This window comes from Saccopteryx leptura, chromosome 5, assembly GCF_036850995.1.
Source record: "Saccopteryx leptura isolate mSacLep1 chromosome 5, mSacLep1_pri_phased_curated, whole genome shotgun sequence".
Taxonomy (NCBI): domain Eukaryota; kingdom Metazoa; phylum Chordata; class Mammalia; order Chiroptera; family Emballonuridae; genus Saccopteryx; species Saccopteryx leptura.
This window is the reverse complement of record NC_089507.1, coordinates 143,731,764-143,756,099: the sequence shown is the minus strand read 5'-3', so window position 1 is coordinate 143,756,099 and position 24,336 is coordinate 143,731,764. Positions and strand designations below refer to the sequence as shown.

Genomic DNA, 24,336 nt, shown 5'->3' with positions numbered 1-24,336 from the left:
AGGCCCACAGTCAAGGCACATGTGAGAAAGCAGTCAATGAACAAGTAAGGTGTTGCAATGCTCAATGAAAAACTAATGATTGATGCTTCTCATTTCTTCGTTCCTGTCTGTCTGTCCCTGTCTATCCCTCACTCTGACTCTCTCTCTCTGTCTCTGTAAAAAAAATAATAATAAGGCCCTGGCCGGTTGGCTCAGTGGTAGAGCGTCAGCCTGGCGTGCAGGAGTCCCGGGTTTGATTCCCGGCCAGGGCACACAGGAGAGGCACCCATCTGTTTCTCCACCCCTCCCCCTCTCCTTCCTCTCTCTCTCTCTTCCCCTCCCGCAGCCAAGGCTCCATTGGAGCAAAGTTTTCCCGGGCAATGAGGATGGCTCTGTGGCCTCTGCCTCAGGGGCTACAATGGCTCTGGATGTAACAGAGCGATGCCCCAGAGGGGCAGAGCATCGCCCCCTGGTGGGCATGCCGGGTGAATCCCGGTCGGGCGCATGCAGGAGTCTGTCTGACTGCCTCCCCGTTTCCAGCTTCGGAAAAATGAAAAAAAAAATAATAATAATAATAAATAAAATTAAATAAAATTAAAAAAAGAAAATTTTGATGCTTTTAGAGAGAGAAAAACATCTATTTGTAGTTCCTCTTTTTATGAATTCATTGGTTGATTCTTGTATGTGCCCTGACTGGGGATCAAACCCTCAATCTTGATGTAGAGGAACAACACTCTAATCACCTGAGCTACCCAGCAGGGCTGTAATAAAATCAAGACATGGAATGCCTCTAGCTTTGTCGTTTTTCTCCAGATCACTTAAGTCAGTTGGGGTCTTTTGTGGTTCCCATATGGCTTTTAGAATTGCTTCTCCTAATTTTATAAAAGTGCCATTGGGATTTTGATAGGGTTGCATGACTCTGTTGATGACTTTGGGCAGTGTGGACATTTTAATAAGTTTTTCAATCCATGAACATGGGATGTTGTTCTAGTTACTTGGATCTTTTTTTTTTTTTTTTTTTTTAGTTATTTATCCATTTTTTTTTTTTAATGTAGGGATAAATTTTCTTTTTTTTTAATTTTATCTATTTATTTTTAGAAAGGAGAGAGAGAGAGAGAGGAGAGAGAGAGAGGGAGAGAGGGAGAGAAGGGGGGAGGAGCAGGAAGCATCAACTCCCATATGTGCTTTGACCAGGCAAGCCCAGGGTTTTGAAACGGTGACCTCAATGTTCCAGGTCGACACTTTTATCCACTGTGCCACCACAGGTCAGGCACTTGATCTCTTTTAATTCATTAATGTTTTGTACTTTTCAGTGTACAGGTCTTTTACCTCTTTGTTTAAATTAATTCTTAAACATTTTATTGTTTTTGATGCTATTGTAAATGAGATTTTCTTAATTTCCTCTTCAAATGATTCATTGTTAGTATATGGAAGTGCAGCTGATTCTTGTTTTTTTAATCCTGCAACCTTACAGAATTTATTAGTTCTAACAATTTTTTTGTGGAGTCTTTGGTTTTTCTACATATAGGATCATGCCATCTGCAAACACAGATTACTTTTCTTTCTCTCCAATTAGGGAGCATTCTTTTGACAAACATCCCTGAAATTCTAACATCAATTCTTTTCCTGAATGTCTTTCCAATGTTTTTGCTGATTTTAGAGTAGCTTGTTCATTTTCTTACAGACCTGAAAGTACTCTTTATATTAAAAAAAAACCAAAACCTTTTATCTATTTTTAAATTTTTTTAGGTGAGAGGAGGGGAGATAGTGAGGAAGACTCCCACATGCACCCTGATTCACCCAGCAACCCCATCTAGGGCCAATGCTTGGGTACCAAGCTATTTTTAGTACCTGAGGCTGACTGAACTATCCTCAGTGCTGAGGGCTATGCTCACACCAACTGATCCACTGGCTGCAGAAGGGGTAGAGGGAGAGAAAGGGAGGAGGGAAAAGCAGATGATTGCTTCTCATGTGTGCCCTCACCGGGAATTGAACCCAGGACGTCCATACATCAGGCCAACACTCTATCCAGTGAGCCAACTTGCCAGGGCCACGTTTATCTTACATATAGCAAATATCTTCCATCTAATGCTTTGTATTTTTATTTTATTTGTGGCATTTTTGTTGTGTAGAGTTCTGTATTTTCATCAGTCAGTTTATTCAACTTCTATGAGCTTCAGAGTGTCTGCCATTCTTAAAAATGATTTTACCATATACAAAAAAATGCTTTCTTCTACTAATTATTTCTCTTTATACTTAGACATTTGGTCAACACTGAATTTATTTTGATGTAGTAGGGATGTAGGTCCAAGTTTAAATTCAAATCCCAAAACTCTTCAGGAGTACATGGGAAATTTCCTGTCTACATTGTGTCTATGCCAGCTGCATTTGGAACCGTTATCAAAGGCTCGGAGACAGCGAAACGCAAGCTTTCCGCTCCGGGTGCAGAATCGGGGATGATTGTGTACATGTGGGAGGGTGTGCAGGGACTGAATATGTGCCCCCAAACTGCATGTGCTGACACTGTAATCTCCAAAGTAATAAGTTTCTGAGGTGGGGCCTTTGGGAGGTGATAAGGTCAGGAGGGTGGTGGCCCCACAAATGGGATCAGTGCTCTGTGAAAGGAAACCCAGGGCCAACTGGCTCTTTCCACCATGTGGGGACACAGTAAGAAGTCTGCAGCCAGACCCTGACCAGGTGGCACCCTCATCTCCAGCCTCCAGAACTGTGAGCAGTAAATTACTAGTGGTTATAAGCCCACAGTCTATATTTTGTTAAAGCAGCCCAAGCAGACTGAGATGGGGGGAGCTCAGTGTTTAATTCCACGGTGGTTTCCACAGTGCAGAAACAATGCCCCCCAACATGTCAACAAGCACCTACATGGTGCATGGCCTTGATCCAGAGATGGAGTTAAAATTTTTACCTGGAAATGGATCACAAACTCCTGAAGGCAGACTTTGTACCTCACGATGCAATGCACACAGCACCATGCACAGACATATCAGGAGACCCAGGGTACTTCCACATAAGTGGTCAGATGCAGAGGGCAGCCTCCAAACCTGATCAGCTAGCCACCAGTCAGCTAACCTACTTGCTCTGGGGGCCAGGTCAAAGAATTTTTTTCTCATGTTTATATTGGGAAACAATCTCGGACTAGCAGGCAATAAGCACTTTTCTGACTGCGCTTTGAAATATCTGGGGAATTTGTCCTGTTATTAGCAGAAAGCAGAGTTTTAGGGCTTAAATTTTTCATCAGAACCAAGCAAAATGCAGGGAAAGAGTTTTTTTTTTGGTCACAAAGCCCCTGAGAACAGGGCCCCAGCGAGAGCTCATCAGGGTCACTGCTGATGGCAAGGCCAGGGACTGCACACCTCTTACAGACAACCTGCAAATGTGAGACATTATAAATGAGAGGTGAGGGGAAATGCTGGTCATCTGGATGAGTCTAAGAAAAACCTGCAGCCTCTGACACACTGTTCTCCCCGGGGCATCTTCCTGAGCACAGGGCCAGCCCTGTGGGGGGGGGAGGCATGACGGAAGGGGAGGAGTGGCAGCTCTCAGACTTGAGGTTTCCATTTGAATTCGGAGTCAAAGTTCTCATTCTTTGCTCTTACCAGGCTCACGAAGTGACCAAATCAGATTCATAGTCAGTTGTGTACCTTCTGAGTCACTTTTTATTCCCAAGGTGAGGTCTCCTTCCCAATCACGATGCAAACAATCCGTCAGAATATATCCAGCCGTCAGTTCTGACTGCCATCCAGAGTGTAAGCCTCATCACACCATGTCACAAAGACCATTGCTCAAGTATAATTCTATTTCTTTTTTTTTAAATTTATTTATTCATTTTAGAGAGGAGAGAGAGAAGAGGGGAGGAGCAGGAAGCATCAACTCCCATATATGCCTTGACCAGGCAGGTCCAGGGCCTCGAACTGGCGACCTCAGTGTTTCCAGGTCAACGCTTTTATCCACTGCGCCACCACAGGTCAGGCAAATTCTATTTCTTCTTGAGAAAACTCAACACATACTTGTTGAATATATAGGAAGGTGCCCTTTCTGAGGCACGGGAGCAGTGGGCTGGCAAATGAAAAAGCATCAGACGTGGCCCTGAACTCTGAGCAACCCACTTCCCGTCTCCCAGAGGGAAAGGCAGAGTGCACTGGGCCCCCAATCACCGCAAGAGCATTTCTAATGGCATGTTCATTATGAACCCTTAATTAAACCTGTAACATTAACTTTTAATTAGAGGAGCACACTGAGGTTCCAGCTGCCTGGGCATCCGTGTGAATACATTTTCTGAGTAATTAAAATCCAGGCTTCCTTTTCAAGGACATATGAATCTGAGTGCTGCCTAATGAACAGATGGGCCAGTACAGTCCTGACTGCATGCCAGCTTCCAGGGGACCAGGAACCTCCTGTGTCTTCAAGAGCTGCTTTGTGCCTTGGAGCCAGGAGCTGTTCTCAGTGGGGCTGGTCATTTGCAGTTTTCTAAACAAACTCACCTTCTGTCCGGGGCTGACTGTACTTGTGCCCCTCCCTGCAACATTTGCATCCTGAAGAAACTGTTAAAATTACCACCAAGATACTTACCTGGCAGGGGAGATACCATGATCACGAAGGTGGTTTTCCCAGGGCGAGGCTTATCCATTGCACTCCGGATGTGCTGACCCCTGCGATTTCCCTAAATGTGGGAAACTCGACTGCATAATTTGTGGTAGTGGGGGACTGCATTCGTGCTCAAATTAAAAAAAAAAAAAATTACCACCAAGGAGGGAAATACATCACAGAGGATGCCTGGGTGTCCAGGATAGGTGTGGATGAGAAATGCCATGGTGCTTACCAGTGAGCCCGTGTCTTCCTTGGCTGGGGGGGGGGGGGGGGGAATGCAGAGACGACAGCTGAAGGCACAGTGTATGTCTCTGTGCCCCTGCCAGGCCTGAACCTGACCCTGACTCACAGATGCCAGAGTGCTCTGGCCCGTTAGCTCACACTCACACGTGCTCCTTCTTTGCGCCCCTTTATGTCTTTGCTTTGTCTTTTCTCAGGTCTATGCTTTCTCTTAGAACTGGGATGAGGAGTGTACCAGTGCCAGAATGAAGCTCTTGGTGAAAAACTTACCATGCTTTGCATCTGCATGAACTTCTGCAGCATCAGCTGGGGACTAGTGAGTGAGAAGGCGACAGACAGTTGAACCAATTATAACTGCTCTTTCTGTTGTTTGGCACCCAGCTGCCCTTTTTAGAAAAACGAATGCAACGTTTGGTCTGAAAGCCACAGGGCTGCTCACAGGGACTGAGGTGGGCCCCCCAAGTGTCACCAGGGGAACCGGTGCTGGCTTCTGTTGGGTCTCTTCTGACAGAGGCAGGAAGGCAGCAGAGACGTGTGAGGCCCGGGTCACCCAGGGCAGCCACACAAAACTCATCCCAGAACCCCATCATCTGTGAACTTCCAGTTCTCTAGAACCAAACGAGGCCAATGGGCTGGTTCTGAGGCCCCCAGGTTCCTCTCCTCCCGGCGGTTGGGAGCCTGAGCAGGATGTGGATGCACATCTGCACCCGGACGGAGGAGAGGCAGAGGCAGTGGGGAGAATGGGTTCCCTGCTGCCCCTCTGGAGACTGACCATGTCTCGGGTAACCCCAAAGAACATAGTCCATGAGGCCAGTGTGACAGCAGAAGGGGCCAAGATATGATGGTGAAGGGGACCTTTACAGACACTCACCCCTCGCAATGTGGGAGACCCAGCGCAGGCGGCTTGCGGCCTTGGGGTTTCACGGACAGCTTGCCTGCTGCTTTCCTTGCCAGCCACTGTCCTGAGAGCAAGTCCAAACATTGCCCCTTTGCTGCGGACCTCCTGAGTAAATGGCTGCCACTGTGATGAACATCAGGCATCCTCATTGCTGTGGGGTTTTCCTGGCTTCCAGCAAATATTTACAGGACTGAATTAGATAACACAATGTTGCCATTTACGACACCATTATTCTGCCCTCACACAGGGACCAGCCTTCCAAAGCGGACCTCGGTACATCCAGGGTTTTCTCGGGGTTTTCACAGTTTACTCCAGAATAATGCTTGGCCCTGGAAACACAAAAGCCAGAGATTTCACTGAAGTTTTTTTATCCTTCTGTTATAAAAAGCAAAATAAATTTTCTGTCATTTTAAAAGATGAATTCAAGTTAATGAACTGAGAAATGTGGCTAAGCCATGAAATGGGGTATCTACCCTTGCTAGGGACTAGGACCAGCTCTTCAGTGCCGAGTGCTGTAAAGAATTATGGGACCATAAACATAAGCCTCAGTATTATATAAGGAACCCTCCACAACCCAGCAACAAAACCCAACAATCCAATTCAAAATGGATTTCCTAAGCTTCATGTTTTTTAGGTGCAAACACCTGTGTGCAGCCCTCGGGACTCCTGGGTGGGGACGTCCTGCAGGGTTCACAGACCCAACATACCTGTGCGACTCACAGGAAACTCACAGGGAAAGCCACAGAGTGGACACAGATGTGCCTTTGCAAGGAACCTCCCTGTGCTGGGTTTGGTGTCCTAATCTGTGAGAAATGTTGCACTTTTCCGTTTCCTATCTCACTAATTTCTGAAGACAGCCTGTCACCAACACTGCGGAGGAACAGGGCTCATGGCTGAAGGCCCTGTGGGTGGGGCCGAGCAGGGAGAGTGGGCTAACTATACAGGAACAATGCTCCTGGCTCAGGTCTACTTGGCAGTGTGTCACGAAATGCACTTGAAATTTTAGCACAAAGAAAGCTGTCACCTCAAAGGCAAGATTTGGGGAGCCATGTGGGCCGCTGGCCCTCCACAGGACTCCTCACTCACCACACCTTCCTGCTGCACACCTACCTGGCACCTCGGAAGAGAATGGTTGTAGCCCACCTGCATGTCACATGGGCCCCCATCTGTAACCAGAACCGAGGACACACTGGTGTCAGATGAGTCGCTGCAGGCAGTCTTGCTGTCACTGTGGCCTGGGCGTCGCTCAGGTGGCTTGCTAAGACTGAACACCTACATGTCTGAGCAGTTTCAGGGGCTGACGCCCAAGCAAATTCCCTCCCAGTAACAAATGAGCCTAATTGGAGGACACGCAGTGGACCCGTGGTGAACAATGCCTGAGACTTCACAGGCGTCACCCAGAGACATGCAAAGAAAAAGAGGGACAAATATAACCCCAACTTAACTATAGTGGAATCAGAAGTGAAACACCTACAACTAATGTCTACTTGAAAACATTCTAGATCTAGATCAATTATTGAGCTGGTGACAAGTGAGAGAAAAGAGCAAGGCTGACCCACAGGCTCACGGAGACAAGTGCACTCACTTCTCTCTCTCCCTTTTTTTTTTTTTTTTTTAGAGAGGAAAGAGAAGAAAGAGAAGGGGGGAGGAGCAGGAAGCATCAACTCATAATTGCTTCTTTTTTTTTTTTTCTTTTTGTATTTTTCCGAAGCTGGAAACGGGGAGAGACAGCCAGACTCCCGCACGCGCCCGACCGGGACCCACCCAGCACGCCCACCAGGGGGCAACGCCCTGCCCCTCCGGGGTGTCGCTCCGCCGCAACCAGAGCCACTCCAGCGCCTGGGGCAGAGGCCAAGGAGCCATCCCCAGCGCCCGGGCCATCCCTGCTCCCATGGAGCCTCGGCTACGGGAGGAGAAGAGAGAGACAGAGAGGAGGGGGGGGGGTGGAGAAGCAAATGGGCGCCTCTCCTGTGTGCCCTGGCCGGGAATCAAACCCAGGTCCCCCGCACACCAGGCCGATGCTCCACCGCTGAGCCAACCGGCCAGGGCCCTCACTTCTCTTTTGTGATGCGATCATGAACATTAATAAAGGTGCAGGATTAACATGAGCCAATTCAAGTCACTGTTTAACAAATACCAGTTGAGCATCTACTGTGTACCAGGCACTGCAGCAGGTGCTTGCGTTCAATGACCAACAGGCAGGTAAAAGCCTCTGTTCTAAATGAGTCGTGTCTGTATGTGATTTCAGGCATGACTAAGAGAGCGGTTCACTAAAATACATTTTCATGGTGTTTTTTTTTTTTTTTTACAGAGAAAGAGAGAGGGATAGATAGGGACAGACAGACAGGAACAGAGAGAGATGAGAAGCATCAATCATCAGTTTTTTGTTGCGACACCTTAGTTGTTCATTGATTGCTTTCTCATATGTACCTTGACCGTGGGCCTTCAGCAGACGGAGTAACCCCTTGCTCAAGCTAGCAACCCTGGGTCCAAGCTGGTGAGCTTTGCTCAAACCAGATGAACCTGTGCTCAAGCTGGCAACCTTGAGGTCTCGAACCTGGGTCCTCTGCATCCCAGTCCGACTCTCTATCCACTGCACCACCGCCTGGTCAGGCTTTAAAATCTAGTAATAAATAAATGGATAATATTTTAAAGCTGTTCTAAAAATAAGAAATATTCTCAGAAAAGAGTGCAGTGGATGTGATTGTATTTCCTTTGCAGTTCAGGATACACTAAAAATGTTATTTTGCCTGACCAGGCGGTGGCGCAGTGGATAGAGCATCAGACTGTGATGCAGAGGACCCAGGTTCGAGACCCCAAGGTCGCCAGCTTGAGCGCAGGCTCATCTGGTTTGAGCAAAGCTCACCAGCTTGGACCCAGGGTTGCTGGCTTGAGCAAGGGGTTACTCCGTCTGCTGAAGGCCCACGGTCAAGGCACATAGGAGAAATCAATCAATGAACAACTAAGGTGTCACAATGAAAAACTAATGATTGATGCTTCTCATCTCTCCGTTCCTGTCTGTCTGTCCCTATCTCTCTCTCTGACTCTCTGTCTCTGTTAAAAAATAAACAAACAAACAAATAAATAAAAATGTTGTTTTCATTCAAAAACAGTGATTTATTTACTGGGAATATTGACATGACACTGTAAAATAGAGTATGTACAGAATATATGTATCCTATCTACACAATACACATGCAAACGGTGTGCCAGCCCCATTCTGTGATGACATCCCTCACAGTGTGTCTTCCCCTCGACGCCCAGCTGTTTGTCCCCCTAAAGTGCTTCCTGCAGAAGCAGCTGCAGCCTCCTCTGCTCGTCTTCCACTGGGGTTGCCCACTCCTTCTTCAAGTACTGGATGTCCACACAGCCAGAGGCTCTGGCCAGTACCAGGACCAGGAAGCTGCCGCTGGTCTTCTCTGGTTCACCCACGACCATCATGGTCACCAGCCTGAAAGCGAGAAGGACATGCTGGCTGATGGTGAGACTCTCAAATGACCCACCTTCCATGGAACAAGTACTAAGTATATACATTATTCTACAATAATATTCATTTCAGGAAGTCAAGATGGAAGTCAGAATAGAAATAAATGCATAAAAATCTGTACAAACTGTTTTGAAACTCATTTCTGAATTAGAGGTCTGCTGGACTGACCGCTTGTGACTGTCTCTGATAAGGATGAAGGATGGGCTTCCCAGACAGGCCACTCACAGATTTGGATCTGCAGGCCAGCCCAGTGCCCTGAGTGCCACACCTGCCCCATGAGAAACCTGGAGCGCCACCTTACAGCCTGACTGTGCTGTGTCCCCTCACCGTTCCCATTTCCCTGTCCAGGCCCTGCTGAGGCAGTCTGGTCCTACAGCCTGGGCCCTGGCTGGGGGAACTCACAGCATTGTGGGGGAGGGGCAGGTGAGACTTCAGCCCTCCTGAGACCACAAATGAGCAAATCTTGAAAAGTTACAAGTTGTGAGAATTTTCACCAGGACCCAGGTACTTAACACTGCCATTCAGATACAGTGTAAATGCAGGTAGAGTCTGACTGCCACACTTCAGAAAGGGGAGGCAAGGGGATCGGGACTCACGCTTGGAGCACAAGGAGAACACATCCTGTCACTAAACTCTGTAGATGTAAAAAACCATCAAAACTGGTGCAGAAACACCAGTCAGTATTACCATGGCCAATTTAAAAGGTGCTTTGGATTTGTGAACTGAACAGGATCCAAGCAAAGCGTGTAGAAAACAGACAACATGGGGCTGGACACTGGTTTCCACCCTCTGCTCTGCTGCTGACCATCCAGGCCACAGCAAGTAGGCTTGTTATTATAATTTTAACTTAGCTCTGAAAGTGACAAATTCTTCCTCCTATCCAAACTCCTGCCTTTTGCACTCTATTAGTTTCTTGTTTCTCTTTACAGCTAAAGAAAAATAATTGAATACTTTTTGCTGACATTACTTCTTTAACTTAAGTGCTGCTGCTTACTGCTGAGGTTGGTGGTGTCTAGGAGAATGTTCTAGATCACTCTGCCTTTTCTCCCCCTCTGTGGAGCTGCTTCCTGCCATGGGGCTTCAGCCCAGCTGCCTCTGCTGGGATCCTGACAACATGAGCTTGACAACCCCCTAGCACAGTGACAGCACTGGAGGGCCTGCCTGTCCCTAAGACCCCATCTCCTAAGACCCTGCCCAAGCACCCCCTTCTCAACCAAACCTTCCTTCCTGGCCCAGGAAAGGTCCAGACTCCATCTGGGCCACACTTGGGACTTGGGATGCTGCCCCCTCCTTACTCCCCATCACACTGTGGACCCTGCCGATTTATTATATTTTGTAAACACCCATCTTACCCCATGAGGACGTGAGCCCCACTGACTGGTCCACTATGCACCCTGGTGCCTGGAGCCATGCCAAGCACAGCGTGGGTGGGTGCTCAATATTAGTTTTAGGAAATAACTGACAAACGTTTTAGAATAATCTGCATGTATATTATGTGTTCACAATCACAATATGGATTTTGAGGATATATATTTTTTAATTATTAGACTAATGTATATACCTAGTACTTATACTAAATAAATGTAATTCTCATTTTTTTCAGATCTTATCAGTATGTCCCTAACATTGTGTCAAATGATTTTGGTTTAATCACTTTCAGACACAATGGGTCAGGACAGAACCCTTCACAGAGAAAACTTTTATAAATCCTTCAAGTTTCAATTCCTAAAACAAGACAGGACTTGTTGACAGTGTGCTAGTGGCCACCCCCATGTCCTATCTTCACCCAAATCCACACAGACGCCACACAGATGGTGTGGCTGGGACCTCCTTCTGGGGCAGAGGAACACATGGATGTGAAATTATGTGAATTACAATTCCCAGGTAATGGCCTGTTTTAGAAATTAGAGAGAGTACTTTGTACTCCACCCAGGTGCACATTGAGGCTATGAGACCAGCCAGTGAACATAACTAAAAAGGTCACAAGTTTCTTCTTCTCTCTCTTTTTTTTTTACAGGGACAGAGAGAGAGTCAAAGAGAGGGAGAGCTAGGGACAGACAGACGGAACGGAGAGAGATGAGAAGCATCAATCATCAGTTTTTCGTGGCGACACCTTAGTTGTTCATTGATTGCTTTCTCATATGTGCCTTGACCGTGGGCCTTCAGCAGACCGAGTATCCCCTTGCTCGAGCCAGCGACCTTGGGTCCAAGCTGGTGAGCTTTTTGCTTAAGCCAAATGAGCACGTGCTCAAGGGTCTCGAACCTGGGTTTTTCCGCATCCCAGTCCGACACTATCCACTGCGCCACTGCCTGGTCAGGCTTCTTCTTTTCTTTTCTTTTTTTTTTTTTTTTTTTTTTTTCATTTTTCTGAAGCTGGAAACAGGGAGAGACAGTCAGACAGACTCCCGCATGCGCCCGACCGGGATCCACCCGGCACACCCACCAGGGGCAACGCTCTGCCCACCAGGGGGCGATGCTCTGCCCATCCTGGGCGTCGCCATGTTGCGACCAGAGCCACTCTAGCGCCTGAGGCAGAGGCCACAGAGCCATCCCCAGCGCCCGGGCCATCTTTGCTCCAATGGAGACTTGGCTGCGGGAGGGGAAGAGAGAAACAGAGAGGAAAGCGCGGCGGAGGGGTGGAGAAGCAAATGGGCACTTCTCCTGTGTGCCCTGGCCGGGAATCGAACCCGGGTCCTCCGCACGCTAGGTCGACGCTCTACCGCTGAGCCAACCGGCCAGGGCCTTCTTCTTTTCTTTATTGGAGGACAATGATGGGGAAATAGCACTGTGTGAATTCTTTAAATCGTAGACTATTCTGGACTATACTGAAATAGGCATACTTTAAAGTGGTTTTTAAAGTATTACTTAAATGTATAAATATAAAAATAATACTTAAATTGAAATGTAAGTAACCACATTTAAAGTAACAACCCTGTGCATAAATTAAAAGCCCAACAGCGGTGCTTCTGTGAGAACGACCTGTGACGGGTCATCACGGGTTTCACCAGACTTACTTGTCTGGAGAGATGAGTTGCTTGGCAACGGGACCAAGATCACTTTCCAGAAGGTCCCAGATGTAAATGCAGGAAGTGTCATCCTGGACAAAAAACACAGCAGGCCTTGTTGGGGACCACTGCAGGCCAGTGACAGTGTGGCCCTTGGTGCTATGTCCCCACTGCCGGAGAGGCCACTCGGATGTCAGCTGGTGAAGCCTGATGCTCCCGTCACAACAGCCAGCCTGGGGGGGGAGGGGGGAGATGGGACTGTGGATCATGGTTCTTTTTTACCCAATCTCAGCAGCCAGGAAAAATTTTCAGAGCATTAGCTTTTTTTAGTTTATACAGCAAAAAAATTTAATCTATTTTCTCTTTTCCAAGCATAAAATTCTAACATTAACTCCATCCTGACAAACTACAAAGGTGAGCATTCACCCTGGGCATACAGGTACTTCTGCACCCCTTCACCTTCCCAACACGGCTAAGTCAACGGATTCAGGGAATGCATGGATAGGTGTTTATTTTTAGCAAAGACAATCCTTGCTGATTCAAGCACAGGGCATTAACATTGGCTTCCTGAAAATAAATAAGCTACCTTTCCCCCCAAAATTACATATGTTTGCACCAATAATATAGTTATATATCTATCCTGCTGAGTTGAAATTTTCATAAAACAAAATTTAGCTGGTTTATTAAAAGACAAGATTTTTAGCTAAAAAGAGAAGCATTCACCTGCTTTTTACTTAAAATATTTAGTCTATCACATAAAGCAGGGGCACAAGCCCACAATCGCAAAAGGCTCTGTGTCTTGGAGAATGGACTAATGAACAAACATGTCAGGGGCGACAGAACAGGCTTCCTTGCTGGCCCTGAACCAAATGTGGGCCGAGTGCCAGCTGTGGTTGCTGTGTGTCCTGCATATCCGAGCCCTTCTCACTGCCCAGATCTTGGTCTCCACATGATTTTCCCTAACAGTGGCCAGGATTCTTTGGAGAAATGGTTGGTCCTGGGGTTTATTATACCAAAAGCAAAGAAGAGCTTACAGAATGATGTCAGAAGGAAACAAGAACCAGTTCCAAGGATGCCCCAGGACAATCTAAGCAGCAGAACAGAGGCAGGAAATGACTGTAAGCCACTGAGGACAGTAAGAAACCATGTGTCCACACTTACATAATACATACATGCCTCCAAATATGCCTAATACATACCTAATATATACACCTACATCCATTCCTACACAGGATAGCAGACAGTTAACTACTAAACATGGAATTAGCAATGGGATAGAAAGCCACCACCAACAATCACCCTGACAACAGATGCTGGCAAGGATCATGAATGAATGCAGGTGGGGATGAATACAAGCGAGGATGTGAAGATGCAGGTGAGGATGTGAAGATGCAGGTGAGGATGTGAGGATGCAGCTGAGGATGGAGGCACGTCAGGATGAATGCAGGTGAGAATGAATGCAAGCGAGGATGTGAGGATGCAGGTGAGGATGGAGGCAGGTAAGGATGTGAGGATGCAGATGAGGATGGAGGCAGGAGAGGATGTGAAGATGCAGGTGAGGATGGAGATAGGTGAGGATGTGAGGATGCAGGTGAGGATGTGAGGATGCAGATGAGGATGGAGGCAGGTGAGGATGGAGGCAGGAGAGGATGTGAAGATGCAGGTGAGGAAGTGAAGATGCAGGTGAGGATGTGAGGATGCAGGTGAGGATGGAGGCAGGTGAGGATGGAGGCAGGAGAGGATGTGAAGATGCAGGTGAGGACATGAGGATGTGAAGATGTAGGTGAGGATGTGAAGATGCAGGTGAGGATGGAGGCAGGTAAGGATGTGAGGATGCAGGTGAGGATGGAGGTAGGTGAGGATGGAGGCAGGTGAGGATGTGAGGATGCAGGTGAGGATAGAGGCAGGTGTGGATGGAGGCAGGTGAGGATGTGAGGATGCAGGTGAGGATGTGAGGATGCAGGTGAGGATGGAGGTAGGTGAGGATGGAGGTGGGTGAGGATGGAGGCAGGAGAGGATGTGAGGATGCAGGTAAGGTGGAGGTAAGTGAGGATGGAGGCAGGTGAGGATGTGAGGATGCAGGTCAGGATAGAGTCAGGTGAGGATGTGAGGATGCAGGTGAGGATGTGAGGATGCAGGTGAGGATGGAGGTAGGTGAGCATGGAGGCAGGTGAGGATGTGAGGATGCAGGTGAGGATGGAGGTAGGTGAGGATGGAGGCAGGTGAGGATGTGAGGATGCAGGTGAGGATAGAGGCGGGTGAGGATGTGAGGATGCAGGTGAGGATGTGAGGATGCAGGTGAGGATATGAGGATGTGAGGATGCAGGTGAGGATGGATGCAGGTGAGGATGGAGGCAGGTGAGGATGTGAAGATGCAGGTGAGGATGTGAAGATGCAGGTGAGGACAGAGGCAGGTGAGGATGGAGGCAGGTGAGGATGTGAAGATGCAGGTGAGAACAGAGGCAGGTGAGGATGGAGGCAGGTGAGAATGGAGGCAGGTGAGGATGTGAGGATGCAGGTAAGGATGGAGGCAGGTGAGGATGTGAGGATGCAGGTGAGGATGGAGGCAGGTGAAGACATGAGGATGCAGGTGAGGATGTGGGGTGGCAAGACCCTCACAAAGTGTCCACTTGTCTTCCTCCCCACAGGATGCTCATGAATCAGAAAGACGGTGGCCTCTCAGCACTGGTTTTCTACCTTATCCAGGGAACTGGCAGAAGGGTGAGGATACAACACCAGAACCTAACCATGAAGAAACATCACACAAACTCAGAGTGAGGAGCCCTCTATGCCCTTCAAATATGTCAAGGTCATGAGAGGAGATGCATGACCTGGGAGGTAATTTTGTTTATAAAGGACATTACTGGGATGACTGTGACATTTCACTCACATCTATAGCTCGGGTGATGGGATGCACCGGCACGAACTGCCTGACTACAGAGGGACTGTGGCTACAGGAGAAACCAGCACTGAACTACATAGGGATAGGAATTACATCTGCAATTTCTTTTTTTTTTTTTTTTTTTTTTTGTATTTTTCTGAAGCTGGAAACGGGGAGAGACAGTCAGACTCCCGCATGCGCCCAACCGGGATCCACCCGGCATGCCCACCAGGGGGCGACGCTCTGCCCACCAGGGGGCAATGCTCTGCCCATCCGGGGCATCGCTCTGCCGCGACCAGAGCCACTCTAGCGCCTGGGGCAGAGGCCAAGGAGCCATCCCCAGCGCCCGGGCCATCTTTGCTCCAATGGAGCCTTGGCTGCGGGAGGGGAAGAGAGAGACAGAGAGGAAGGAGGGGGGGGTGGAGAAGCAGATGGGCGCTTCTCCTATGTGCCCTGGTCGGGAATCGAACCCGGGTCCCCCGCACGCCAGGCCGATGTTCTACCGCTGAGCCAACCGGCCAGGGCCTACATCTGCAATTTCTGAGATGGCTGCAGGACATCAGTCCATACACAGAGGGAGAGGACAGAGCTGTGGTGGCAAGTGTATGACATGCAGGGCACCGATATGAAGGTTAGTCAGAGATCCTCTCTGCTGTTCTTGTAACTTCTCTATAAGACTGAAAAATACCAAAATAAAGCTTTAAGATCTACACTAGCCACATAATGACCCGCACAGATAGGACCTGCCGACAACCATATGGCAAGACGTGCACAGACCCCAAGGGACCGAGGCACTAGTAAATGATCAACTCTAAAGTCCAATCCATCACTGCAAGTGTTTTGCTGCCCAAATAAAACTGGTGCTTTAGGCCCTGACAGGGTGGCTCTGTAGATAAAGCATAGCCCCGGCGCGCTTGGTAGCAGGTTTGAGCCCCAGTTGGGGCACATACGAGAAGCAACCAATGAGAGCACAACTAAATGGAACAACTAAGTGGAATAACAAGTTGATACTTCTCTTGCTCTCTCAATCAATGGAAAAATTAAACAACAAAAAACACAACCCCACCCCACCCCCCAAAAAAAACCTGGTGTTTTAAAAAACAGATTTTCTTACCAAAAATATTGGTTCTCCAAATGGTGAAAAGTCAACCACATTCACCTTTACTGGTCTCATGCCATGCTGTGGAGGTCTGAAGAATTGGGGAGATGCTCTCAAATCCTGTCTGGTGCCATGACTTACAAGACCCTGGTAATAAAAAGACCACAGTGACTAAAGCAAAGAATTAGGTACAAGGTTGGACAAAGCTAGTATTCTTGAAACAATTTAAACAACATTGTAAAAGCAAACAGTAAATTCATCTTTAATGACGATGTTCATGCAGCAACTCCAGGAAAGAAGAATGAGCTCCAGAATGAATCAGAACACTCCTCACCACGTTGGTGCCAATAATAAAGTGATTAGGATCTGAAGGCAGAAATTTCACATTCAGTGTTTGCGTGGTCCCCCAAAGGTCATCACCTCTACAGGCAAGGCTGGAAAAAAGCAAAGATGAGGAGATGGAGCATTCTGAAACCAAAAGGGTGATGAGGACACAGCACACTCATCAAGTGTCATTAGGTATGTAACTGGCCATTTCACATTCCCTGTGATTCTTGACCACTGTTCTCTGTATCCACTTTTGTGCTTTGAATAATTCCTTCAGCTACATCTAATCTGATATTTAACATAGACTAACTTGAAATTTCATAAATAACAGCTTCACTTCTAGGACTATCTGTCCGTCAGATTGTCCCTCTTCTCATGTTATCAGCACACAACTCCCACACCCTGTGCTACGTGATGTCACCTCACACAAGCGGTTTCAGTTTCTGTCATTTCTCTTTGTCATTTCCCACTGCTTCGTGTGGGAGCCCTGGGAGCCCAGCATGGGGTGGGGGCACCGGTCTGGGACTGCAATGCCAACTTCTCAGCTTGCTGATCCTGAGATTGGGATTTTGTCTTCCCCTCTCCCCCATCTCCTGGGCTGGGAGTGGGGCTTTCTGGGTTTCTCTCTCACTGAAGGGACTACAAAACCCAGGCCCTGCATCAGGCAAGCCCCGTGCCTCACTGTCCTGTGTGGGCTGTAGCCTGCACTCACAAAAGCTGCCGCTGGCTTCAACCCCGCCCTTGACCTGATGCTAAGTTTCCCATCACCCATAACCCCTACTTTGCTTGCTGTTTTCACCTGACCCAGTGCACATATGTGCAAAGGAGAGGCCATGGGCTGAGTAGAACCAGGAACCGAGCCACTCCCAATTCTCACACCTACGCTCAGGACTGCAAATGTCACTTGTTAGCTCAGGACATCCTGCTGTCACCTCCAAAAGCACAGCTGAGCCTACTCCAGACTGTCTACATCCTTCCCTCCCACCCCTCATCTGTCTGTTGCACCTAGAAACTGAGATCGATGGCTGGGAGAGGGCAGGTCCTCCCTCTCGCAGTTCCTAGAACCACTTGGTCTACTCTACCCTTTAATTGAAAGGCACCCTCACACCCACAACAGCTACCCTGGTTCAAACCTGACCTTCCACATTACCCCTACAACAGTCTCTGCATGGTCTCCTGACTCCAGTGCCCTTCCTCTGCTTCTACTCTAAGTCCTGAATGGCTCCCTAATGCCATCAAGAGAACTGTCGAAACCCTCAGCACAGCAAACACTCCTAGGGTCTGGCTACTCACTCATCCCCTCTCTCGACTACAAACCTCCGGGCACTGTCCTAAATGTGCTGTTTCTTCATGCCTCTGGGTCTCCACGCACTGCACTCTCTGACCAGAGCCCTCTCCTGGTCTAACTCCCATTACAGGGGTCACTTCATCCCCTACCTGTCGTCCTTGAGCTCACACAAGCCGCGTGCACACCCCACAGAGTGATTCATGCGTGAGCCATACCCACAGTGGACGCGGAGACGTGCTACCACCCAGGGTCACACTCCCTGTTCAGACTCCCAGGGTCAGTGACTGATGGGCGAGGGCACTGGACCACAGGGATGTGGCCTGTGAGACAGTTACCTCCTCCTCACGGCCACATTTGTGCCTCTCCTCCTTTTAGGCACAGGTCCCAAGGGACCACTGTGAAGATTCCTCCCACTGAGCTCCACCCTCTGACACATGGGGAGCCCACCTGCAGTAGCTACTGTGACCACTGGTCTGTGTCCTTACAGGAGCCCTGGGGTTGCCAACTGCACGAAGGACAAGAGACTGTGACAAGCCCAGGGATCACCTGTGGTTGGATCTTAACACATGAGATAACTTTCTTCAACATAAGTAATGCCCTGTGTTAGTTGCACTTAAATCAGTCAAAGGTGATTTATTGACTGGATGCCTGTTCACTAACAGGGCCAGAGGCAGATTTAACAGCGGGGGCACTGGGCGCATGCTCTGGGCTCCGACTTCTGAAGGGCCCCACAAAACCCCAACTTTACATTTTTTTCTAATGACACTAAGTTTGGTTCCATATGTGTAATTTTAACACTAATAGTACATAATATTTTTTATTTATTTAAAAATACGGTTAATATGTATTTTTATTTTCCCTGTCTCTCTCTTTTATTTTTAAGGGCCCAGTATTTTCTTCTGTGCCCAGGGCCTCAACCGATCGTAATCCACCTCTGCACAGGGCCCACAGGTATTCTGTCTGATGACAAGGATTCAGGCTAATGTTGACATTTTTCAAGGGTGAATCGCATGCTGATAAGTGGTCCCTGACTGCAGTAAATGACAATAAAAGGTTTCTTCCAGAAATAAATTAACATGAACATAAACACCACAAACAGTATTTGTATGTTTGGTAAGGACTTTTACATCATATTAACTTAATGAGTAAAAGCAGAAATCTAAACTTCTGTATTAAACTTTCATGTCAATGTTTCTACTTTAGCTTCACAGTTGTATTAATACTAGATGAAAAACAGTCAAATAGTACCAATTTATAAGATAGAAATGATTTTAATAAAAGGAAAGCAGTTAGCTGTATATGTGGCAACTGCATTTTCACACTGACTCATTAATTATCAAGTATGCAGCCACCACCGGATGTCACCTCCATCTGTAGGACAGGCCTCTGTGATCTAGGGCAGTGTTTTTCAACCAGTGTGCCATGGCACACTAGTGTGCCGTGAGACATGGTCAGGTGTGCCGTGGGGAAATTAAACATGGGTCCCCAAACTGTGGCCCCCGTGCCGGATATGGCCCACGGAGGCTATTTATCCGGCCTGCCGCCAGCTGCCTGCATCCAAACATAAACATTCCCCTCACAATCCCTCCAGCTATCAGCGACAGGAAGAGTGGAGGCACAGGGAACGCTCACTGACCAATCACCTTCTAGGATTCATCCCGACCACTAGCGATGAACCAATAGCAGGCCGCCTCTCATCCACACCCAGGAAGGTCCCCACTCGGGCTGCCTCGCACTTGTCATTGTGTGGCCGCGGCGAGTAATTGAAGCTGCTACTCCTCCCCATGGTCCCAATTTCTAATCCTGGTCAGGACTGGAGGTAAATGTTGCCACCACTAGATGAAGCCTCAGCCTCAGCTGGTTATGTCTATCCTGATGATGTATATAGATATTTGACCTTTTTCTTTTTAAAAGAGGCCCCCGCAGAGGGTGATATACAATGCATCACAATGTTATCTATATTGTATATGGCCTCCTGAAGGGTCATCTTCTTAAAGAGCTCAAATCTCTATATACACCATCAAAACAGACAGAACCAAGGCCCCTGCACCCAGCTGACCATGGGATTTGAATCCACAACCTCAGGGAGAATTCTAGTATTTATCAGAATCCTTATCTAGAAAGCAAACTTTTCAATCTGACAGTAGAGATGCTCTGAGGACTTATGATGTTACACAAGTACCCAACATTTTCTAAAATTGATTTTGTCCAGTCTCTATATAGAGAGAGTATTTTCCAAATTGATTTGAACCCACAACCTTGATGAAAGCTCCAGTATCTATTAGCGGGACTGTATATATGAGGGGATACATGGGACTGTATATATGAGGGAATACATGAGACTGTATATATGAGGTTACATGGGACTATATATGAGGGGATGTTACGTGGGACTGTATTTATAAGGGGATGTTACATGGGACTATATATATGAGGGGGTTATCCTTTTTTATTTAACTTTTTTTTAATAAATGTAATTTATTTAAACTTTAAATAAACTCTAACAGAGTGTCATTTTGTGTCATTTTGGTAGGTGGTGTGCCCCAGGATTTTGTAAATGTAAAAAATGTGCCGCAGCACAATAAAGGTTGAAAATCACTGATCTAGGGGGATGCTTCCACTCGGGTGGCCCAGTCTTACCTGTTACTCAGCTGAATCACAGCACTGTGCACCAATTTTATCCTCCCTCCAGGTATTAACCCTAAAAAGAGAAATGAGGAATAAAAGCATCCCTAATACAAGCCGAGCCCAGTCCCACTACAGTCACCTGCAGTCACATCTCATGGCTCCAACACCTGTGTTAGGGAACAAATCAGAAGCAGATGTATGAGACCTCAGCACTGCTGCTGTCACAGGTGAGCAGCGGCCCCCCACTTCCTCAGCACGCTGCTCACCTGGAGGCCCAGACGTCCCCTCCCCTGAGATGCCACTCCTGACCCGGGCCCGTGCCCTTGACAAGCACCCCTTCTGACCTCGCAGTGACATGTGCCCTCAGACCACCCTCCCTGTCCACTCTCACTTGTTTCCTGACACCTGGGACAGGACCAGGTTGCTCAGAGAACATTCGTCAGTCAGCCTAGTTCTAACCACATTGAGTTCTCTGACCAGCTACTCGTCTAACGCACCCACCACGACAGTGCCTGGAACCCCCAGATGTCCCCAACATATAACTAAGGGGACACAGACACAGACAGGACTGACTAAACCCCTGAACACACTCAGCTGGAACATGACTTCACCACGGTGACGGAGGTGCTCGTTCAGTGGCCGTAAGGTTACAAAATACATTATTTATTTATTTTTTTTTTTCTGAAGCTGGAAACGGGGAGAGACAGTCAGACAGACTCCCGCATGTGCCCAACCGGGATCCACCCGGCACGCCCACCAGGGGGCGATGCTCTGCCCCTCCAGGGCATCGCTCTGTTGCGACCAGAGCCACTCTAGCGCCTGGGGCAGAGGCCAAGGAGCCATCCCAAGCACCCAGGCCTTCTTTGCTCCAATGGAGCCTCAGCTGCAGGAGGGGAAGAGAGAGACAAAGAGGAAGGAGAGGGGGGGAGGGTTGGAGAAGCACAGGAGCGCTTCTCCTGTGTGCCCTGGCCGGGAATCGAACCCGGGACTTCTGCATGCCAGGCCGATGCTCTACCACTGAGCCAACCGGCCAGGGCTCAAAATACATTATTTTAATGCTCACTTTTCAGGTAGCTATTTTTTTTTTTTTTCCTGAAGCTGGAAACGAGGAGAGACTGTCAGACAGACTCCCGCATGCACCCAACCGGGATCCACCAGGCACGCCCACCAGGGGGCGATGCTCTGCCCCTCTGGGGCGTCGTTCTGTTGCGACTAGAGCCACTCTAGCACCTGGGGCAGAGGCCAAGGAGCCATCCCCAGTGCCCGGGCCATCTTTGCCCCAATGGAGCCTCAGCTGCGGGAGGGGAAGAGCGAGACAGAGAGGAAGGAGAGGGGGAGGGGTGGAGAAGCAGATGGGTGCTTCTCCTGTGTGCCCTGGCCGGGAATCGAACCTGGGACTTCTGCACGCCAGGCCGACGCTCTACCACTGAGCCAACCGGCCAGGGCCAGGTAGCTATTTTTCAAAGCAGTTAATGGTATCTCTATGTCTATCTAGTCCATTCATTTCAGCAAACATTTACTGAAACTAGTTTTTTAACTTAATAGTTACCTAAATCACTTATTGAACCTGCAACATCTGCCTTTGGTAATTCAACAACCACCTAAAAACAGAATATTGAGAATGAATATTAATACATTTTATAATTATGAAACAATCTAAACACTCTAAGCAAAGCACAGGGCTAATCAAGGCCGCAATCTGTTAGGTGCCAACTGCTCCAGAAAACAGCGTGACCACGAACTCAGAACTAAGGTCTCAGCACTGAAAACCCCTCCTCTTTGCCCGCTGTCCCTCCCTGATTGTTGGTAGCCAGCACCTTGGGGCATCTGTGCGCCCTTGAGCCTCGCTCTCTGTCCAGCCCTATCACTGGTCCACCTTCACCCCCCCATCCTCAAGGACCCTGCTGGCTCCTTAGACACCCACCCTGCCTTAACATCCCTGTCACAACCCCTGCAAGCAGAGCAGTCTCCACTGGAAGGCCGCGCGCCCACCCCCAGAGCCCGTGAATGCAGAGGCGCTGTGCCTGCACATCCCACTCACCCATAAGTTCAAAACCCCACTCTCATCCAAGGACGCCATGTGGAAGGATAAACCCGGCATTTCTAACAACAGAAATGGGGAAGAAATGGCTGGTGAGTGAGGAACACATGGCTCACAACCTGAGTGAGCTACAGGGTTTACTGTGGAGCAGGGTCACCCACCTTCTTGAGTAGAAAAGGGGGAAAGGACAAAACTTTTTCTGTAGCTGGAAGCTGAGACAGGTTCAACAGCTTGCACAGGACTGCGGTGGTTCACAGCAGTGAGGACACCATCTGGGGAGAGGCACAGTCCCACCATGAGCAGCGTGTTACAGAAACACATCGATGCTACGCAGGGACAGCCACAGTGCTTCTAAGACACATGCTCCCCAGCATGGACCCAGTGAGAGCTGCTCGTGACCATCACTTCCCGCATCACCATGAATCAGAGACCACAGACCCAAACTGCCTAGGAGAAGGGAGAGAGGCCTCATGTCTGTGGGCTGGATGATGGGGGACACTGGGCCTCCCTGGAAAGGGGCGTCGTGAAGACAACTAGAAACCAGAAACATTCTAATTGCCAGGGAAGGACCTGGGAGGGCCCTCAGCAGTCACGATGGACGGGACTGGACAGAGACTCGGGACAGAAGAACAACCTGGAGCAGCGTTGCTTCTGCGGGGAAGGGGCTTGCAGAGGCAGGGGAGCGGCTTACAGGGCGGGGGACGGGCTTGCAGGGACAGGGGAGAGGATTGCAGGGACAGGGGAGGGGCTTGCAGAGGTGGAAGAGGGACTTGCAGGGGAGGGGCAGGGGCTGGCAGGGTGGGAGTCAGATACCCAACACCTGCACAGCAGACAACACGGCTCTGCTGACCTACAACCCTCTATGCAATGTCCAGGAGAGATAGCCAGACAGTCTAACAAGACTCCTGTATGGAGAAAACAGAAAATGCGAATCAAAGCATTTCAGCTGATGAAAACTCTTCCCTAAAAACAGGCATGAAACAGAAAACCAAACTTCCACTCTCCATCCTTCATCTCACCTCCTCAGAAAGCATGTGCAGGTGTATGTAATGCAAACACACACAGAGAAAGGCCTAGTATCAGAAACAAAGGCCAAAAAGAAAAAAGAAAAAACCCAGCAAGAAATAAAATGAGAGCTGGAGTCAAACTCAGGAAAGAAACTAAGAACAGGACTGTCTCAGGAGTCAGGCGTGACAGGCTTGGGAACTGTGGGGAGTGGGGGGTGGGGGGGCGGGAGGGGCAGAGACTGTGCTCAGGCTGTGACTTGTGCTTGTACCTACTAAAGTCCTGTGGCTCCCTCACTCCTGCGAGCTGACAAAACTCTGCAGGTTTCAGGGACATAACAGGGTAAAATGGGCAGCACATTTGTAAAAGGTGTCTTTTCCAACAGCATTAAGCCCATGAGATTCCTACAAACTCACATTGTCAATCGTGGCAATGTTGCTCCCAAAGAGGCAAAGTTGGTTGTTGGGAGACCAAAAAAATAAAAACAAAAACAAAACCCACTTGCTCTTTTTATGTGTAAAACACAGATACGCAGATAGTACATAAATTAGAGGACTGGTATTTAAATCACAAAAAAACCCTTTAAAACTTAACGATAAGAAAGCAAAGAATCAATTAAAAATGTGAAAAAGGCCTGAACAGACAAATCACCAAAGAAGACACTGAAGGTGCCCCACACCCATGTCTTCAGGGAACCATGGTGAGATGCCGCCACCCACCTGGCAGAACAGCTAAAACACTGGCGGGACCGTGTGCCACCCGGGGTGCAGACACCCAGAGCTCACGTCTTACAGGGAATGCAAAATAGTGTGAGCATGTGGACACAGACTCACAATTCAACCATTAACTAGAT

General features: G+C 48.4%; 1 protein-coding gene and 1 non-coding gene across 5 annotated transcripts in view; one reads left to right on the top strand and one right to left on the bottom strand.

Moving 5' to 3' along the window:
* Positions 1-4,558: 4,558 nt before the first annotated feature.
* Positions 4,559-4,722, top strand: LOC136407180 (U1 spliceosomal RNA). The gene has a single exon (XR_010751789.1). It is a non-coding gene; the product is annotated as a U1 spliceosomal RNA (small nuclear RNA).
* A 4,131-nt stretch (positions 4,723-8,853) lies between these two features.
* Positions 8,854-24,336, bottom strand: part of DYNC2I1 (dynein 2 intermediate chain 1) — a 60,071-nt gene continuing 44,588 nt past the window's right edge. For 3 of the 4 annotated variants that reach the window (XM_066385766.1, XM_066385764.1, XM_066385767.1), the window contains 8 exons: positions 22,640-22,750; positions 22,479-22,540; positions 21,987-22,038; positions 20,450-20,510; positions 16,529-16,628; positions 16,210-16,341; positions 12,224-12,447; positions 8,854-9,173 (listed from right to left, as the gene is read on the bottom strand). In XM_066385766.1, coding sequence (XP_066241863.1) covers positions 8,999-9,173; positions 12,224-12,447; positions 16,210-16,341; positions 16,529-16,628; positions 20,450-20,510; positions 21,987-22,038; positions 22,479-22,540; positions 22,640-22,750 — 917 coding nt within the window. In that variant the 3' untranslated portion in view covers positions 8,854-8,998. The remainder of the gene's footprint in view (positions 9,174-12,223; positions 12,448-16,209; positions 16,342-16,528; positions 16,629-20,449; positions 20,511-21,986; positions 22,039-22,478; positions 22,541-22,639; positions 22,751-24,336) is intronic. The other variant, XM_066385765.1, reaches the window with a different exon arrangement.